This window comes from Brugia malayi, assembly GCF_000002995.4.
Source record: "Brugia malayi strain FR3 genome assembly, contig: Bm_v4_Chr1_scaffold_001, whole genome shotgun sequence".
NCBI classification, from domain to species: domain Eukaryota; kingdom Metazoa; phylum Nematoda; class Chromadorea; order Rhabditida; family Onchocercidae; genus Brugia; species Brugia malayi.
Window position 1 is genome coordinate 7,030,023 of NW_025062475.1, and position 21,418 is coordinate 7,051,440.

At 30.7% G+C, this 21,418-nt stretch overlaps 3 protein-coding genes across 5 annotated transcripts; 1 reads left to right on the plus strand and 2 right to left on the minus strand.

Annotated features, from left to right (window-relative positions):
- Positions 1-388: 388 nt before the first annotated feature.
- On the minus strand, positions 389-5,543 carry Bm8597 (Uncharacterized protein; the record flags this gene model as incomplete). Of its 3 annotated transcripts, none has more annotated exons than XM_043076865.1 (10): positions 389-610; positions 1,158-1,404; positions 1,690-1,731; positions 1,955-2,118; positions 2,375-2,570; positions 2,842-3,015; positions 3,225-3,437; positions 3,727-3,837; positions 4,038-4,298; positions 5,410-5,543. In XM_043076865.1, 10 exons carry the CDS (start codon positions 5,541-5,543, stop codon positions 389-391), a joined length of 1,764 nt encoding a protein of 587 aa, XP_042932799.1. The 3 variants fall into 3 exon arrangements, with proteins under 3 accessions (XP_042932799.1, XP_042932800.1, XP_042932801.1); XM_043076866.1 differs by having other exon boundaries at positions 5,410-5,438; XM_043076867.1 differs by lacking the exon at positions 5,410-5,543 and adding an exon at positions 4,574-4,659.
- A 1,856-nt stretch (positions 5,544-7,399) lies between these two features.
- Bma-mpk-1 (Uncharacterized protein) lies at positions 7,400-10,136 on the minus strand (the record flags this gene model as incomplete). The annotated part of the gene is made up of 8 exons (XM_001900724.1): positions 7,400-7,585; positions 7,839-8,027; positions 8,195-8,399; positions 8,608-8,687; positions 8,880-9,069; positions 9,288-9,343; positions 9,658-9,784; positions 10,012-10,136. The coding sequence occupies 8 exons, from the start codon at positions 10,134-10,136 to the stop codon at positions 7,400-7,402; spliced, it is 1,158 nt and encodes a 385-aa protein (XP_001900759.1).
- Positions 10,137-19,740: 9,604 nt separating this feature from the next.
- Positions 19,741-20,500, plus strand: Bm1139 (Uncharacterized protein; the record flags this gene model as incomplete). Its single annotated transcript, XM_043076868.1, has 3 exons — positions 19,741-19,784; positions 20,011-20,134; positions 20,444-20,500. The coding sequence occupies 3 exons, from the start codon at positions 19,741-19,743 to the stop codon at positions 20,498-20,500; spliced, it is 225 nt and encodes a 74-aa protein (XP_042932802.1).
- Between the last annotated feature and the right edge of the window lie 918 nt (positions 20,501-21,418).

Genomic DNA, 21,418 nt, shown 5'->3' on the forward strand with positions numbered 1-21,418 from the left:
ATTAAAAACTGTGCCATAATCCAATGTGATCTTCCGTTCTGTCCCTTGCAATAGGACTTGCCTATGCCATATTGGTGTATCAACATAGACCCTTCACAAATCTTCGTTCGCGAAACTATGATGTCCTTCATTTAAGACTCAAATTTCACAAAAGCTGTGAATGATTAAGAAAAACCAGATAATATAAAATGTAACGAAAAATATTTTTAGCAGAAACGTTTCCAAAAAATCATCCTGAGATTTGATACAATTCTCGTCGAATTTATAGGAAATGCGTAATAAACTGAAACTGATTTTATTTCTCCAGAATCCAAAAAAAAATTTCAAAATTGATCAGAAATTTAGAACAAGTTTCAATATATAATCGATCAATTACAAGATTCATCGGTTATAGCATGTGTGCACTATGTAGAAAAGTTTCAGCAAAATTTAAAGTTTGTGAATACTGAAATTGGAGCAGTGGTAGTGACTGGATATTTTGTTGTCGACGGGTTTCCATTTCTAAACGCTCCATACTAACAGACAGTTGATTGGCGGGCACCTCAAGGCTTCCATGATTTATCTGTTGTTGTTCGATTTTCACCAATTCTGTCCAATCTGATATTTGCGACTACAAACAAATTCGGATAATTATTTCTAAAACAGTGGATATTTGATGATCAACAAATTAATATCGATAAGGAATAATTATCAGCAGCGAAATGACATTCAGAAACTGCTTACTAATGAGTAATTGAAAACCAATAAGTTGTTACAATGTTTTGTTCTCTGAATTTTATTAAGGAATTAATAAAACTATAGCAGCTTTCAAGTGGAAGCAAAAACAGTCCTAATTAATTTGAAACGAAAACTCTAAATGCTACGGATACTTAATATTCTAAATAGTCGCAAATAATCAACTCAGTAATATTGATAAAGAACCGCTTAAAACTGGAAGTAACCTGAATAAAATCGGTTCTTTTCCTTCCATGAAGGACCAGTGTGATCAATACCTTATCATTAAAAAAAATTTTTAAAAAAATAAAAAAGCCTAGAAGTCTAAAAATGAAGCCAAGAATTAAATAAGATCCAACTTAATATCCTAAACCGAGAATGCTAACTTCATCGTAAAAACTTCGATAAAAGAATTTTTCAATAATCGGAAAATACCACAACACCTGTAGAGGTTGAAGAAAATGCTTATAAATATTTAATATCAATTCCGGATTCATTCTACGAAGCGCCAATTCCTGAGCAAATATGAAAACAGACAAATAGTACTGCAATCCATCACTGAGATATGAATAACGTATACTGACCATATCACCCCAGAAAAAACCAAGTTCTCTACGAAACACCTCATACTTAAGCTTGGAACGAAACAAGTCAATAATCCATGCCAGAAGTTGTGCCTCGAATTTTAATCTGAAATAAAGCGACAGTTTTAAAAGTTATATTTCATGATTTCGGATGTTTATTTGCTTGCTTGGTTTTCAAATAAAACCGGCGCATCAATTGTGTGAATCACGTGCTGATCGCTCTTTTATGGTATCAAATAAAAGCGGAATGCCAAAAATGTTCAACTGCAGCTTTCTCCAATCAGCTACAATGAAATGATTTACACTATCACATCGAAAAATAAAGAAATAAATAAACAGGAATACCTATTCCTTCGTGTAACTCTGCAAAGTTGAAAAAAACGAAACTTACGATTTTTCATCATAAATGTTGATTTTGTGAAAATTTTTCCTCCTGAAAGGAAACAATGATAAGAATGATGCTTAAGAAATTAGAAATTTTCATCGAAAAATATACAAATGTAGTATTTTGAAATCTAATAAGAATTAAGAAACAAAAAAAAAAAAAAAAAAAAAAAAAACAAGAATGGTAATAGTTCTTATTTTCCTTAATTTACAATGTATGATAATTTCTTATAAAGTATGATGCATTATATTTCTGGTTTGTGATAACTCACTGTATTTCGTCCTTTTGAATCATGCCGAACAACTTTCGGATGACAAGTACTTGTGCTACTGGTTCAAATTTCGACAAAAATAGTTTGAAAGTATCCATGCATATCACCCGCACTGTACATAAGGTGTATTCTTCACAGCATATTAAGAAATTAGCGAGAAATTCCTGCAATCAGAAATAGCTGAACAAATGGAATTCGAAAGGATATTATCCAACTACCTTTTCTCAACGATATATTTGTGTCTCCCACCTCCCAAAATTAAGAATCAGATGTATCCGTGTATTTTTCAAGATCTTCGAGGCCTATACATAATTCTAAATCACTTTCAACATTGAAACTTATCAAGCTTTCGATTTGAAACTTATCAAAATATATATATATATATATAAGTAAGCTCGTAGGAAATTTCTTGAACCATACTAAGAAGAACGTCCACTGGTTTCGTCCTATTGACTCATTTTCGACAGAAACCAAACAATTTCGCAGCACTAGTACTACGTAACCAATGTTGAACATATTTGAAGTTGAAATATGCAGCGAATAGCAAAGTGGACCAACCGCAAGTTTCAGATAATATTCAGGTGAAAATACTTGTGGAAGTGGATAAAACTTTGATCTGAAAATCGACCTATATCTAGACTTATCTAAGACACAAAATTTGTTATTCTGACAGATCTCATGTTTTTTATTTTCTTATTCTTACAGTTCTCACTTATTACAGTAACAGAGAAAAAGGAAAGTGTACAATTGAAATTAGTTATCAGAAGCAATACAGAGATCTGGATCACTAAAGTTCCAGAGTTAAATTCGGCATGAAAGATAATAAAAACGATTATAAGATGACTGGTCATTTATTTTGAGTGTCACAATTTTTACAAAACACTTACTTCAAAGAATTAACTAAAATAAGTGTATTGAGTGGCAGTTGCCGGTTAGAAAATTTGTAAATTTCATCCAATTTCATAATAAATGCTTCCATATAATGACTTTGGATATGAGTGCATGATAACACTTTATCGAACAGCTCATCCAGTAGTTCGTAATTTTTGCTCATTGATAAACTATTAAACAGGAATTATCGAGCAAATGATATCATTAACAATTACTTTGCTAACAAAGAAATACCAAAATAGACTAAAATAAATGTAATAAAATAAAACAGTACTAAAATGATAAAATATAAAACAATCTGTTCAATAATAATAACTGGTAAAGCTGTACGTGACCCAAAATCTTCGAGTTCTGCAAAAGTAAGCGGTTGAAAACTTACGTGAAAATTCGTAAAAACATAAAAACAGCCGCTAAAAAAAGATCAGAAGATGCATCTGGCAGTACCGGACTGTAGTTCTCGTTCAAATAATCGGCCTCTAGATTCGAAAAATATTCTCTATTTATTTGATTGTCTGGATGATTCAACATGACATTTTTCTCGAATCGTTCAATCCATGATGGAACATAAATTTCCCTGATGTCGCGAATGAAACTAAATAACTAAATGTGAAAAAAGACTTGAAACTAACTATGATTATCCTTGATAATTATTTAGTTTATTAGCAGTTAATCAGCACAATTTATTTAAGAAACTATGATTGCACATAGTTCAAACAACTAAATGGAAGAACATAATATGAATGGAGCAGTAACTTTCTTTAAACAAAGAACAGGTGAAAACTGAAGGATTAGGAGGGTAAGCTAAATAATACTGGGATGAAAAGCATGCATACATATGAAGTCGATAACCCACAAAAATCCTTTAAGAAAAAAAAATTTACTGTTCGTTGAGATCTTTCATCTCCGGTATTATTTCTTCCACAAAGCATCCAAGCATCATAAATGCCTTCCATGAAGTAACGCCATTAGAGCATTCAAGTAAAACAGCCAGTCTAAAATTTTCAATAATATAGTTATTAATATATAAGCATTGAGAAATAATTTTTTAAACTGATTACAGTGTATGCAAACGAGCTTAACTTAAATCTGAAAGATATCCTATTTTTTATGCCATGTGTACGCATATGTGGAGTGGTCGATGAACGCAAACAACTATTATGAGTTCGTCTAACAAAACTAATTTTAAATTTACTTATTCTTTGTAGTTCCATATGATTTCAGTAATATCAAGACATTTTCCAGGACTGGATCGGAAATACCGCTTTCAAGGAAATCTCTGTCATATTCGTCGATGACTGCTTGAAACAATTCTCGATAAACATCCACAATAGCATGATCGGCTGCAGCAATTACGAGACCATGTACTTCATCGTATTTCTTACCTGCCAACCGATGGAGAATCTCTTCAAGAAATTCTTTACTTGTCCAACCATTTTTATCTTCTCTTGCCTCTCTATAAGAGAACTATAAGTATGAACAACTTTGTTAATTTATCATTTTAAAGGTTCAGTTTTACAATGATTTGTTAACCCAAGCAATTATCAGATATGACACCCTTTAAAATTTTGAAAGATGGAACACCAGAATAAGGACCAGAACATGAAGGCAAATATGGATAACGTCGAAACGAAGGACTAAATCACTTGTTTTATTGTTTATAAATAATTTATGCAGCAATTTTGCTGCATACTTTATACTTTTCTGAAAGGCGTATATATTAGCACTAACCCCTCATCGTTAGATGATGCATAAACTGCTTGATCTTCCGGTACAATCAGATACATAAGTAAATTTTTCAGTCCCAGCACAGCCATCTTCAGCAATCTAGCTAGCTAAAGTCAGTTCTTATGAATTCTAAGAGAGAGAATGATATACCATACAAGAAAGCCATGATCCACAAAGCATAAAAACTCGGAACAAATAAGGATTTGGCTGGTCAGGGAATGTACTGGAAATTTTATTTTGAGACGTATTTTTTCAAGACGAAAAGAATTACATATTTTGACATTACGCTTTTCAGTGATGTTTATATAATGATCTCCATACAAATGGAAACAAATAACAATTGTAATCCAAGGGATTTGATTTTTAAATTCATATTTTTCAAATGTCACGAGGTATTTTATGTAATTAATTGGACGATGATAATGAAAATGCCATAATAGTCATGCATATATATGTTCATGATTTTCTTTATTAACACTTTATTATTTTTTAAAAACCATAAAAATTTATATAAATCTAGACCCAATAAAATTCTCTTAGCTCTCTTGCATGAAATATGGTATCAACTCTACAACAAGGCGACAATAAAGATAAGTATGGCTTAATTTTAACAAATCTGGGAAATTAAAGATGATAAAATTTTTGGTCAACATACAATTTAACATATATAAGGAATTAAGGTATCTCAAACACTTCGCCAAATAAATAGCAGCATTTTTAAAGTAGAAACTCTCCGCTGCAAGAAGGAGCTTTCAAATGATTATTTGGAAACTGAATTCAGGCTCTGCTGTGAATTCTGCTTCATGTTAAAAAGAAATTATAAAATATATACAAACTACCTTATTTTTCGTTTCTCATTAAAAACCATTGATGCGTTTGCATAAGTTATTCCCGGTGCCAAGCTTTCACAAATAGTTCCATCCACCTGATAGATCTCACCTCGTTCGTCTAAATTAGAGTTGTGTTTGAGCATACAACAATATCCAGTAGTCTGTCTGCTTTTGCTAAAAAACCCTAAGGCACATTGCACTTGTATTTCCAGACACTTTCACAATATCCAGTTAACGCCTTCTAAATTCCACAATAATTTCACATTATCTTCCTATAAAATACATGAACTTTTATTAAACCAACCATGACAAGATGCGCTAATAAAAAATGAATTTGGCTTTATGTTATGAGTAATTTACTCCTATATGATTTAATGAGTTTAGTTCAATTAATCGATATAATTCAACTATCAATTATCCACTGAAAATAATATGGAAGTATAGTCGAATACAATAAATCCATGCAAATGGGTGAACCAAGACTTGAAATATCCGGATAAAAAGATTAAACATAGAAGACAAAAGTAAAGCTTTCTTTGCAAATGAATGTTTGAAATGGAAAAGCAAATGACTCCAATGAATGGATTTCGAAATTCTTTATAACTTTTCTTTAGAACAAATTAAAATTTATTCCTTCAGCTTCTTCCTAAATATAAACATTCATTATATACTGGAAAAATCGTGATCCAACCAATTATAGAAACTGTCTAATATACATTGGCAGTGAATCATAATCGAATTTATTATTCTAAAAATGAAAGTATATTCAAGTCGAGGATTTTCTTGTAAATATGGAAGAGATAACGATTTCCCAACTCCAGATCTTCGTGTAAGCAAAATGAAGAAACTTATCGAAAGAAAAACATAAAATCTTATGCCAACGACATGAAAAATTTAAAAAGGAAAAAATGCAAAGTATTCATAAAGAAAAAACATCACAAGATTTCACACTATACAGAAAAAATTGAAAAAAATGAAATATGGAATGAAATTGAACAGAAAGCAGCATTTTGAAGCGTAGTTCGTATCAGTAAAACTTCTTTGTTTCAAATCTCAAATTTTCCTAACTTACGTTAAAATGAAATTTCGAAACCAAATTGATGAATTTGAATACAATATTTCACTATTACAAAAATTTCATAATTTTATTTCCATCAAATCTTACACGATAAAAAGAGCACGAAAATGCTGAGTAAAGCCCCATTTAGAAAAAAAAAGCTCAAGGAAGCTCCTACCACTAAAATAACAGATACTGATGAAAAAAAATCACATCAATTTCAAACAAAAATTATCAATTTTTCAAATTTATCCAACCATTCAGATCGATGATTTCTAATTAAAACAAGTGATTTCAGAAGTTCCATAACTTCTTACACATAAAAATACTGAATATTATTTACTCACTTATCGTACTATTAAAGCTCTGATCAGAATAAAACGGTGATAATCAAGTTCAAAATGGAAAAAAAATGAAAGAGCAAAACAGAAAAAATTAGATTGGTCCAAAAGAAAATAAACACCGTTAAAGAAACGAGTACGAATCGCAATAACGTTGATTTGAGATTTGATAATGCGCGACTTCCTGCTTACATTCGATACTCTATTTAGAGATAACTAAATGTAATTCTTCCTATAATCTTCATCAAATGTTAACAGTAAAGAAAACAAATTTTAACCGGTTAATTAATAAAACTCTCAGTCTTAGTCAGATAAATAAAGGCAAGCTTGCGCATATCATCTCAAAATTTCCTCTCTCTTTATATATATATATATATATAAACAGAATTTAACAAGATATGAAATCAAAACTTGATATTTATAAACAATTTCTTAGTTCTTAACTAGCATCATTTCATCGTTTATGAAGACGATTTTCTTTATCCATATAAAATTCTAGATTTTGGAATAGTTATCGTAGGCTTTGCAGATTCAAACCGCATTGAGAAAAGCAAATAAAAAACTTTCCGAAGTCGCTAACAGTTTTTAAAGTACTCTTTTTTCAAGAACTTAAGATTGTAGAATTAATTCCAGGATCCAATTCTGCTTCCTTTAATTGCGTTACTTTCTTTGCTATCTGTGTTCGCCTATAATGATCTTCCGTTTCTTTAAAAATCAGCTGCTTCAATGTTTCTTTTGGTAAATCGTCATACTCGATTTCGTAAGTAAATGGTTCTTCACAGACAGGCTGTAAAATATTTCATATATGTGGAGTGAAACTAATTAACTTGGTTAACTTTAACTTTTTAAAACCATATGTAAAGAATGCTCAGATTTCCAAACTTCCTCAGCAGTAAAGTTATATAATATTAAACTGGTAAATATTCCATTATGTTTCAGTGATGACTTACCATAAAATAAAACAGAGTTTGAAACCATGTGAGAAAATAAATGAAAAAAAAAAAAAAAAAAACCCAAAAAGAGACCAAGAAATACAATACTTCATCATTAGGATCATAATACTGTTCCAGATATGGATGTGCAAGGGCATCTTCGATACTGATTCGTTTGTTTGGATTAAAAGTTAGCATCTTATCTAGTAAATCGAGTGCACGCGGATCTGCATTTGGATACATCCGTAACCATGGTTGTTTTATCTTGTGTGGCAATGAAAGCAAATATGATCGAGCCTGAATTAAACTGAAGTTAGAAACTTTCGTAAAAATAATAAATTTTCAAACAAATTTGCAGTCTTTTAGTCAAAGAATAAACAAAATAACATAGTATTATTATTGGTGCAAAGTAAGAATAAAAGCAATAACACTACCGTGAACGATGATAATAACAAAATCAGAACCTTCTCGTTGATGATGCATTGTAAATCTTCCTGGCTTGGTGACCCAATAACGCCCAAGATTAAATTCAATTGATCCAGATAATGTTTACCGGGAAAAAGGGGTCGGTTACTTAACATCTCGGCTAAGATACAACCAATCGACCACACATCAATAGATTTCGTATAACCTTTTGAATTTAACATAATTTCAGGTGCACGATACCATCTGGAAGAAATAAAAGACCAAAATGCAACCGATAAAAAATATGCAGTTGCTAGTTTAAGATTATAAATAAAGAAAAAATAATCAGCCTAAAACAAGTACAATATATTCCCTAATAAATTAAAAAAGCCATCGATAAAATATGTATATTCCTCTTCACAGCGCAGAACTGAAAAAAATTTCAAACATTTTTCAGTGAAAAATATTTAACCTAGTTGCCACATATTCTGTCAATACTCCAGTATGGTCATGTCCAGGATCTGTTACTCGAGCAAGGCCAAAATCACAAATCTAAAGTACGATTTGAAAAATTTACAACTTCACTAATCCATCCATTTTCCAAATTGGTTTCAGATTTTAAATAAAAACTCTAATATTTATTCTACAGTTATAATATAGCAGTATTTATAAAAATCAACAAAATTGAAAATCGTTTTAACAAGAAATTGAAAATAATCGTCTTATCCAATTGCAAAATCTAACTTTGAGATCGCAAGTAGTGTTGAGAAGTAAATTAGATGGCTTGAGATCACGATGAATAACATTCGCAGAATGAATATATTTCAATCCACGCAATATCTGGTATAAAAAGTAACAAATATGGTCATTGGAAAGTCGTTGCGTTTTCAGCAACTTGTACAAATCTGTTTCCATCAAACATTGCACTATGTAACTGAAACATTCTCATTCTTGATCTAATCAGAGTTTCTACTATATTATAAAACCGAAAAAAAAGTCAACAACAAGACCAAGACTATAAAATACAACCATACGAAACTGCAAATCCTGAGAGAATAAATTATAAAACTAAATTTCCCTTCATCCACCAATGGAATCGACATCAAATTTATCGCAAATCAATAAAATCTCCTCGTTAAGAAAACGACTTACATATCTTTCATTTGCTCCACGCTTGGTGCTCTGATGATTTCTTGAATGTTGATGATCTGCAACAGAGATGACATAAAAAAGCAAAAAGCTGAGATTTTTGGCTTCAATTAATATATTTTTGATATGTAATAATCTTCAGTTGGATGTTAAGAATGAAACCAATCCATTATAGTATCAGGCTATGCATATGCTAAGAAAATTCTTGAAGGTATATCACGCGAGTCATAAGTCATGCAAAATTTTTTAATTCAATTTGCAGAAATATTTATTTACTTGATTACACAAATGCTAAACACGAAGACTTGGTCCAAAAGTAGATCTATAACCCCTGCATTTCATCAACATCTGTTAATTTTCTCGGCTAGCTTACATTTTCATGCTTAAACTTAGTTAAAATCTTGATTTCTCGAAGCGTCCTCTGACAGAATGTCTGATGCTCGAATGGTGAGATTTTTTTGATTGCAACACGCTCATGCGTCTCTGTGTCCAGTGCTGATCTAAACAGCCTTTAATAGATTCAAATTTTCTCAAAACATTTTCTTTAAATGTATTCGTGCAAGCATTTTCTTGTATCAATACGATTCAAGTCTTTGACAATTCAAATGGTTACGTCAATTTAAGAAGAAAACCCATTCCAAAGTTGCATCTAAACACAAGTCACGGCAATAAGTCCTTAGAATGATAAAACTCACAAACCCATCACCCCTTATCAGTAAAAACATACACCACCATTCCGTATGCTCCTTCACCGATATAGCAAAGATTCACATAACGTGGCCCAACTTCGAAAACTTGCCCATGCACTTCCTCGACACCATTTTTGGTTTGCACTTCTACCGTTGTTGTCATCTGTGAAAGAAAAAAGATTAACTGCAGAGTAGAACTTTAGAATTTTCTTCTTATAATAATATTTTATTTGCTGCTTTCAGCACTCTAAAAAAGGATTCTAGTTAGTGTCATCATCTTGTCATCTTGTATCCATACTGAACTATTAATATTATCAGGTCCATCTCATCTTTTGATGATCAATTCCTTTGCGCCATCCAACATTTGCTACCGAGATAAACATAATCATATTACGTTCACCTTTTAACAACTCTCAGCACTTAATGTGACTGCCACTGAAATAATTGAACACTCCAAAACAACGAACAAACATATGAAATATGTGCATAAAGAAGGATAAGTATGATTTTTCGTTGTAAAAATTTGTTACAAAAGAATAATTTTAGAATGAAACAAATAAATATTTCGGTTTCGAGTTGCATAAATAGCAGAAAGCAACTGATTTCTATTGCAACACTCATGTTTACTTTCCATAGCACTTCTTTCAAGTTACAATGGAAAAAAAAACAGCTCTTTAAAAATGAAAAAAAGGATTGATTACGAATAAATTAATGGTCAACATTGTCTGCGGTAATCATAAGGGAATGTTACCGAGATTTTAACTTTTAACTAAAGGTAAAAATTATTGAACTACAGTTCAAAACAAAATAATTTTTAAAATTAAATACTGACACTGATTAAATGCGACAGTGTAAACTACGAATGAATAGTAAACTATGAACATTTAATTGCTCTCATTTGTGGTTCATCCACTTCATTGATCTCAAAATAATGCTAGCTGAATAAAAATAGAATGAAGAAAAATGAAATAGTTTTTAGGAAATTTCACTTTAACGATACAATGGTACATACCACCGACGAATGCTTTAATTATAAACGTTACGAAAAAAAAAAAAAAAATGAGATTAGAATTATTTATATGGAGGTTACATGGATACCATGCAGTCATTGCTAAATCAGATTTAGCAATGCCAGGATCATTGGTGGACGTTAGAATGATATGCACGCTTGTCAATTCAGAACTAAGTAATCCATACATGAAAGGATAGATACAAAACAGTTTCATACATTATCTTAACGAATATCTTCTTGCATAAAAAGTTTTTTTTTTTTTGAAATACTGTAAATTTCAGGACAAAAAATATCTTTTTCTCCCTGAGAATCAATAGTTTGAAACATTATGAGATTATGCATATCTAGCATGTAAAAAAGCGCAAATGTGTTTTCTTTTTTTTGAGTCCTGCTCAAAATCAGCACAGTTGCAAAGAAATCCTTATCAATATGGCAGAAGGCGAGAACTTTTCAAGCAGTGGAAATAAACAGGAAGAAAAGGGAATTTACCATTTTTAACGTTGAGTTTTGTCTTATGGGTTATCAAAATAAAAGAAGAAAACGACAGCAAAGTATAAGATGATGACATACAGTCACAATTTTGAATACTTCATTACAAAACTAAGTGATTAACTGATTCTGAGTAATCAATCAACAGATTTTTCTTCGTTTGTAAAAGCAAAGTAAGGGATATTAGCAATCCCTACGTCATGCATTATGAAAAACCATAATGAAAACAATGTAAAAATAGATTAGTTTTAATTTAATCCTATGTCTTATGTTTTGAAGATTTCCCTTAAAATTTTTGTGTTTTGACTCACTTCAACTCTCTGCTTCACAACTATTTAAATACTGTCCATTCTAGTTATAACATCACAAAAATTTGTACTGAAATCCTATTATTTGCAACTAAACCTCTCTTTCCAACTTAGCTTATAATCCATTCACCAGTCTATTCAAAAGATGAAAACAAAAAACATGACATAAGTTATGCTTAACTGCTCCACCTTCATCCTAACGTTCTCCGATAACAATTACAAAAATTGTCCTCTTTTAATAACTTTTGGAAGGCAAATAAATTTTAAAGTTCTAGAAAAAAAAATTTTTAATTTGAAATTGTTCCTAAAGTGCAATTTGATGACAAAAAAATACTATATAGGAAGTTGAACTTAGCTTATGTTCTTCAGTTCTAAAGAAGACAAATACTGAAAACTACTTTCGCACTCCAGTTTCGTTGTATCTAATTCTCGTTACTTTTGATATTATCGGATTCTGACCTTAAATCTGTAAATTAATTATGCACAAATACTGATAAACAAGAGAGCAGCACAAGTGGAAAAGTATAATAGTAAAAATACAGGTACTTACAAATTTTTTTGGATATGGTTCTGAAAACATTTTTTCAAATTTCTACTGTTTTTCAAATAATGAAATACAACAAGCAAGAAAAACTAGAAATGGTCCAACCCAAACAAAAAATTCATTTCAGGAACAGTTTACAAATTATGCACTAAAAATATTGGAGAATAAAGAAGTGGAAAGTGAGAATTATGGAAGATCATGAAGAAAAATTATAAACATGCAGAATTAACTCGAATCCCTTTAAAAATTATGAAATTGTTGCAGACAATCTTCGCCAACCACTGCGAATAACAATTTCACTCATCTTCAAAAACTAGGATTTTACAAAAATTCTCAAAATTTTTTTACAATAAAATAAAAACGCCGATCCCTAAAAAATATCCCCGTGCTTTACACCGAACAGATCATAGATTTATCGTTCATAAACACTTAAAAATTGATGAAACCTTGGCCATTTTTACACATAATTTCTTCTAAGAATTTCAACTTTTTAGTCAAAAAGTTAATATAAAAAGGACTTGTTTGAAGAAATAGAAGAACCATAAAGGATATAACAAAGATTCAGAAAGCCTCAGCTGATCGATTACTGGTAAGTTTAGCACTTATAAAAACAATCATCAATATTACCATGCAATTAAAGACTTAAATTTGAGGAGTATTGAGGAAAGGGAAAAGCATAACAAAAACAGATAAAATGATGAAATAAAATTCTATGAGAAATTCTACCGAAGTTTCAAAAACAAAAAAAAAAAAATATATTCGAAATATTTTCATTTTTCGTCATTAAAAGAATTTCGATAAAAAGGAATCTGGAAAGATATGTGATGTAAAATAGTCAATACAGCAAAATGAAACCATACTGTTGCAAATCAGTGTTAATTTCAATTATACTAGTATGACGTCTGATCTGCAGTATGAAGAGCCATCCCAGTTCAAATAAAGGGAACTCTTTCACTTTCTTAATACAGAAGTATATGTCAAGTTAGACATCATATTAGTTGAAATCACACTAGTAACACTACATACTGGCAATTTTTCTTGGGTTCTAATATACGTGCTAGCTCTACATAGCTTTGGAAGAATTATAAGCTTCATAGAAAAGAAGAATAGGACAGAATTGGTGAAACAAATTCACCATCTTTCCTTCCTTCCTTAGGTACTATTATTGCATCATAATATTTTAATTAGTTTACTAGTTACCAAGTTGTTCTTATAAGCACTAGTATTTCTTCCAGTTTCTTAACTTTTTATGTTGACTACATTAGTTTCAAGATTCGATTTCGACAGCATTGATAATGAATCCATGATAAATCTACAGTAGTAAGTATTTAAATATGAAAAACTCATTCTACATCGGTGTTCAAAAATTAAAAACCTTGTGATCTCCGGAAATTACCCTGAAAAATTACAGGGACTTTTTTATTTCCTTAGTTAACTTATCTGTGTTATAGCCTAATTTCATAACCACATTTATTTTTTCCAAAGCAAGTGAGGTAAATACATAAGTTAACCGACTGTTCTAAAATTTTAGCTTTATAGCTATACCTTGAATTCAAATCCAAATGAGTAAGTACTAAATGCGATACTCCGAGACAAGTGTCTAATATTGCACTTTAATTTACTTAAGCATTACCTAAAAATTTTGGGAAGGAATGAAATAATGCGCTTTTTAGTCCTAAATAAGTAAAGCTGTAAAAAGTCCACTTAATAAACGAATAAATAAAAAACAGGTAAATGAGTAAAAATTTGATAATAAAAATATGTCATTTTTTTCCCGTATTCATGGCTCTCTTCCTCAAACAGCATGAAGAACAACAATTTTCACTATTTTAATTTGAAATTCTTTCTGATCCATCACACACAGACTACTTTGATTTGAACACACTGCTGCAATTTTCTTTTGAAACGAATAAATGAACAAACAAATACAATTAAAATGCATGCAAATACATATCATAAACCTATTATATTCTGATCAATAAAATATATATTCTGGTCAATAAATTTACTTATTCGTTTATTTTTATATACAATCAGAAATATATAATTTATATAATTTTACCAGAAAGGTCATAACAAAATGGATTTTTACAAAAATGTTAGCAAATGTTTTGGAGGAAAATGTCACTTTTTTTTCATCTATAAAGAAAGAACATTCTTATATATTGATAACTAATGAAGATTTATTTAAAGGTCACATTTTGAGCCTCCTGTTTTTTGACGTTAGTTATCAATAAGAAAAACAATTTTTTGAATATTTTTGCTTCCTTTTAAATTTTACGGGAAATAAATCTTCATATGGAAAAGTTTTTGTACTAACGTATAATTACTGAAACAGTGTACCACAATGAAATGCTAAATTTTTCGCGACTCTTCAGAACTCATCCTTGACCTAAGTGATTTGGCTTATATGAAAATAAGCGAGGATGGCAATTAAAAATTAAAAATAAACAGGTAAATGAACCATCAAGTAGAAAGTGGGAAAGTTCACCGAAACATAATCTATGTATCATTAAAAAATATATTCGAATGGATGGAAGAATGAGGTCCATAAAAAAGCCATTTGAAACATCAGTATCTTGACTGATTTAACGAATGACATATATTAATTACTGCAACAGGTGAGGAAAGAATTACATCCGAAGTAGGCAGAAAGGCCGCAATAAACCATTCAAAGAATCGATGTTCAATAATGCTGCAAGCCTATTCAATGGACTCGAAATGGATAATATTACAAATTGTGGCAAGAATAAAGCTCAAAGATATAATGGGAAAACTAAATTCTAAAAGATTAATATCGTCAATAATGAATTTAGAGAGGAATTTTTTTTTCTTTCCTTACTCCGACTAATACTTCTCAAACACCGTAAATCACTCTTGAGATAGGAATACTTTTTTGCTTTTGCGTAATACAGTGGAAACGAACTTGAAAATGATGGTTATTAATTAGAAAAGCTGAAAATACTGGTTGAAAAGAAATTATAATAAGCTACTAACAAATGAGTAAATGTGAAAATTTAGTTAACAGAACGCACGAGCAGGAATTACTATATGAAATTACTCTTATACAAGACTCCATCTTACAATCATTAGTAATTCATCGATAACTCATCAAGAAAAATAAGCATGAAGTGCTTGATACACATAAACTGATATAATCTCCAAACAATTAAATGTCTTCACTAGACCTGTACCTAAGCAAAAGGTGATTTGAATACAGCTATGCTTTTCTCTTAGCTGTCAATCTCTAAGTAATTAATAAGCAGATACTTGAGCAAATAAGTAGTAAAGGAATAAAATATGAGATGAGACAGATAGGAAAGAAAAAAAAAGAGAGAAGAAAAATATCCTCAACACCGTCGCTATAGTTCTGTTATTAACAAAAAAATTTAGTTATGGAAGCAATAGAAAAATTCGCAAAATGGAAATTCTATTTAGGTGTGTTCCTTCTCATGATCAGGTTCTTATAGTACATATAAGATTACACTGTGCTGAATGAATAATAAGTAATACAGAAAGGTTGTGTGTATTTCTGGCAAGTTCACATATACCAGGAATGTGTTCCGCAATAAACATCCGTAGCTAGGACATAGTAATAATTAGATGATAGTATCAAGGTGTTTACCTCAGAAATCATAAAAATTTGCAGCTTTCTTTAAAGATGTTTTAAAGACACAATTGAAATGCTTGAAACTTGAAGCACGTTATGTCCACTGTAGACTTTTTTGATGCTATTCGGAAGCAGCTATAAGACAAGTGAACAAATGCTTTTCTTAAACTGAAAAGTTTACTCCCTCGAAATAAAACAAAGTAAATAAAGAATAGTTTAAAAACTGAACATAGAGGCGCAGAAGTACAGGTATGATATATGCTTTAAGTAAAAACAGGAAGATGCAGGTTTGGTGCAGGCTACAAAGCAAGTAAATGAAAATGAGACATATTGAAACAAAATTTATAATCAACATAATTTCTTCGGAATAATGAGAAGAAATCTACGAATCCTTCAATCTTTTGAATGAAAGCGAATGATAAGTGGGATTAGTAACAGTTCTCAGTCCACTTATGCTAACAAACATGAAAGGCGCAAACAAAGAATGGAAAATAAACCTAGCAATGAAAAACAGGAACAAAAAACAGAATGCCAAATATGGAATTTGAATGAAGGATAATGGAAGCAAATACACTACTAGAATGGATGTTTTTGTTCCCAGTTTAATTACATTTTCCGGCACATTCACTAATAAAATACGAACCATTCGGAAAGTCTCTTCATTTTCCAATCTTCAACTTAATCATTCGATTCTTATTTTCTATCTTGACTGTTCTGAAATAGGAAAAAACTTCAACTGGAATGCAAACCAAAACAATTGAACTGTTACCCTACAAGCATGGAACTGAAAACTGATTCTCCTTTCAATTACTTATATTGTGACAAATATCATTCATGAGTTATGCTTTGTCATGCGCATTGTGTTAAATTCCCTATCAATTTGTACTTGAGATTTTCTTTTCGACTCAACATTCAAATACAAAAGATAATGGATAATTCAGAGAAAACTAAGTCCATCAAGAAGATCACAGAAGGTCAGAATTGTATAATCAAGCACAGTAAAGTTATTAAGCTACGCTTCTATTTCTATTAGTTTATCAGATTTTTAAAAAAAGACAAATTTTGTAAATTAATTTAAATGAAATATGGAACGTCTTCAATTTAGCAACACTACTTAAGAACAGTGAATGTTGCCAAACATAATTTCAAAATTTTTAAGCACTGAAAAAAATGAATTCCTTCCCTCGGTAGGGAAATGAATTTTATTTAAAGCAAAAAGAAAGTTTCCCACGGGGACATAATTTTTATCCAAAAAGATCGAATCCTACCAAACGACTTGAGAGGAAAAAACTGTAAAATAAATTAAGCCAGGATGGTACACAATTCTAGAAATGCTTCACATTAAATTTTTTTTTAAAAAGATTAAAAAAATTTAAAAGATTAACTTCCAGAAAGTAACTTCCGCTTGGTCAAGACATGAGAAAAGAAAGAAAAACTTCATGAAAAGTTTCTTTAATGACTGCTTGGAAATACTGTGTAGCCAAATAACACACAACACAGAAAGTAGCCGATCTTACTGCATATATGTGATACAGTCAGATATAGTCAGATCAGACTTACTTGGCAGCAAATAGAAATGATATCTAAATTGCATTTTATTCACTGAGTTAAGATTCTAATAAGAACTAACCCAACAAAAAAAATATTTCTACCAAATTGCAAGAAATCTAACACTTCTGAATCTAGAAATCAGTGAAATTAAGAAATGCTGCAAAAAAAAATTAAAAAATTTCAACATTAAATTCCAAATTAATTAAATTCTAACAAGAATTTAAATAGCACATTAATCTCAAATAAAGTTTTGAACGCAATGATCTAGTAGAAAAAAATTGTAGAGAAATGGTTTTAGATCCATCCATACAATATTTCGTCCGTTCATGTTTGAATTATTCGAACCAGTGACAAACAAAAGTCCACTTTGCGCTTAAGAAGTGATTTTTTAGAGCAAATAGAGTGTAACAATGATTTCCAACGGTTATTGCTTAAGAATTGTATTAAGATGTTTCAATTTATGCCAACCTAAAACATTCTAATCCCTCTAATACATAAAAATGAAGTAAATCATTGATTCTTTTTTGGCAAAATTTGTTGCATTTATTCCTAATTTATTTATCATTGAGAACGGTTAAAACATACAACCACTTAAGAGCAGTTACTACTAGAAGAAACAATTAAACAGCATGGAGAATTTTTTCTCCCGAGTATACAATTTAAAACTGCAAAAAAATCTATCTAAATGAAAACTCAGTGCATGTGTATAACAAAAACTTCTCTCTACTCAAAAACGAGATAATAGGAGACGAAGCTCTAAGAACTAAAAAGTTATTAGCATTCGAAATGAAAATTCTGCAGTACGGATATGTAGATACGAATTATGACAAGCAAATACCGTTTTAACACATCTCTAAATAAATATTTTCTCATTTGAATAAAAGCCTCTTCACCTCTTTCCTTTAATATAAATTTAAGAGAAAACTCTTTCGCCATATCATATTATTTTTTTTTTTTTGCTTTTAAATTTGTATCAATCAAAATTTAATTTTATAAAGCATTGGATTTCAATATGATCCACTCTTTTTAAAGTGTTAAACAACTGTTTATAAATTATCATACTGAACAGTAAAATCCTTCAGCAGATGATATCCAAGTATAATTAATGTTTTCAATTTTAACGATATGAAAGCCCATATAAAAGAGAAAACAATGATATAACATAACTAACACAGTAAAGCTAACGGAAAATGGATGATGGATCAATAAATGAACACATTTAACCATTTCATTTGACCCGCAAACCAAAGATAGAACTAAGAACTTGACAAAAACAACAATTATTAAAATCTGGGTATGCTTGACAAAAATCTGAAAAGTGAACTACTGAATGCCTGTTTGATTACTATCAGGAAGGTTTTTGTGCTTGAGACATTGTGTATCAATTATGGTATATAACTGGAAAAAATAAAGAATATAGTCAAATGGTTTCCATTTTTAATTTTGCCGTTAACACCAGTACAATATATATATAGAAAAGAATCAATAGAAAACATTGTCAAAGTAGCAGGAAGTCTATAGAAAAAAGAGTAAATATTTTTAAAAAATCTACCTTTTTTGTGCTTTAACATGCTTAAAATATTGATTATCGCTGCACATAATACGTAAGTAAATTATCAATCAAAAGCCTACTTAAACTTCTCAGAAAAATCGAATAATACAGTGTTTTCGAGTCAAGAATTTCTCTCACGTAAAGCTCCTTCTGAAGTTTACGGTTTGCCCGCCTCATAATAGTTATAATGACTAATATCTATGTACTGACGTGTTTCTTAATTCAACACAGATCTCATGAATACTTTTTTGTAAGAGTGATATTCATATTTTTATATATTACTGAAAAGGGACAATCATTTGCACATGCAACATTTCAACTATTACAGTAGTGAAAGGGAAAAAGACGAGACTACGGAACAGACCAGAAAAATAGATTCTTTTTAACTCAAAATGAAGTAACTTGGAAGATTCTATACACTTGAATCTTTCACCCTGTTAATTAACAAAACAAACATTAAACATAAATAAAAATTAACCGTACCGTGATGCTAATCTGTCCCACTTTATAACTACGACTCCAGGATGAAAACGGCCATCTCGAGCAAGAAGGAATTTACATGTGTATGCAGCTGAATAGGAGAATTTGCAATTTACTGGTCTTCCTTTTTTTTTTCTTCTACTCTGTAATTCTGATCTTATTTCGTGACATCATCAAAACTTTTTCTACTGTTAATGATCACCTCATTGTGACTGGTTGCTATGCATCCGGAGATTGATGCCAACTGTTTCTGGGCAGCAACAAGGTCATCTGATATTGAATTTGCATCTTTGATAAGTTCCTTGAAAGAAGCTGAACGAGAAAACTTCCTACAATTATTCGAAAATCTACGTTAGATCTAAAACAACTTAGGAACTCCAATTTGATGGAGAGCTTCTCTGCTAAGAACAAGCTAATAATGTCGTCATCTAATATTAAGATTACTGATGCTTTCATTGGTTCTTTGCTCACTCGAGAACTTTAATGTTTAGAAACGCTCATCTTTGGCTAGGTTCGATTATCGCTGTAATGTGGATGATAATATTAATAGCTGCTATGTTTCGAGCCGAATCTCTGTTTTCGCATGACAAATCACTTATGGATGGTATATGGAAGGTATGCCCTCCCAAAGTTAAAATCTCCGGAGTCTGTAGAAATCCCCGTAATAAAACACTAAGTGAATCATCAGAAACTACTTAACCGAAACTGTTGTTTAACTCACCATTTGATTCTGCCGTTTAGAACAAGACTTGAACCTCTACCACTTTCGGAATTTTTATTTCCCCGAAAACCCCAGAAGCGTCGAGCATGGCAGCAAATTTGAATGTTATGTAAACTATCACCAATAATGATGTTTATCTAGAAAATGAAATTTATGGAAACTACCAAAATACTAATTCCAGTTTTTACCCTATTCCTATTTAGCATAGAAGACGCTTGAAACTGAGCAATACGCTACTCGTCAAAAAACTTGAAGTTTAGTCTGAAATCAGTACTGCAACATGGAGAATTTCTGTTATAAACGGAGAAGCGCACGAAGAAAATAAAATTCATCTCTTCTAGTCTGAAAGATCACATTCCCTTCGCAATAGCTTACTACTAATTTTCCTATCAGCAGAGTTTACTAAAAAAATCACTGGCTAGATTTCGATGAGCATACAGTGTAAGCATGAGAAACACGCTACATCTTCTATAATCGATCTGTAATTATCCAAACTGGAACACGAACCCTGACCTTATAATAAATTGTATATAAAGGGCAAAAAAAAAAAAAAGAAAAAAAGAATGCAACAGGTAGCAAAGTAATACCGCAATCGGTTTACAAAGACAGAATCCCTTTCTAAGAGTTGTATTTCGGATTTCTCAAATTCCCGAAAAGTCTACTCAGTTTTGGTATTAACTTAGCATCATGAACCCTGCAAGGTATAACTTTGGTGCGTCTGTTTCACATTCACAAAATTAACAAAAAATAAGAGCAAACAATATATGAAAAAGCAACTATCATAGAAAGTTTTGAGATCAGTGACACGACAGAAAAATTTTACAGATTACGTCATATAAATGCCAGAACAATTTATGACATTAAAGAATATTTATAACGTTTATCACTTTTTGCATACTATTAGATACGATTTTGAGTTCACTTTTCCTAGAGACCAGGAAAGTCCAAATCATATTCTTGATACTTTACAGAAAGTAAATTGCGTTAAACCAAATAAACGAAATTTACAATTTCCAGAATAGCGAAGACATGTAAAACAGTTCACTTAATCTCAAGTAAAAAGTCAATTTTTAGAAAATAATAAAAGAGAGCGAATCCACCACTAATTTTCCACATAAATGGAAGCGATTTTATAGAACCTCTTTTATAAATTAATATATCTCATTATCTATATGATA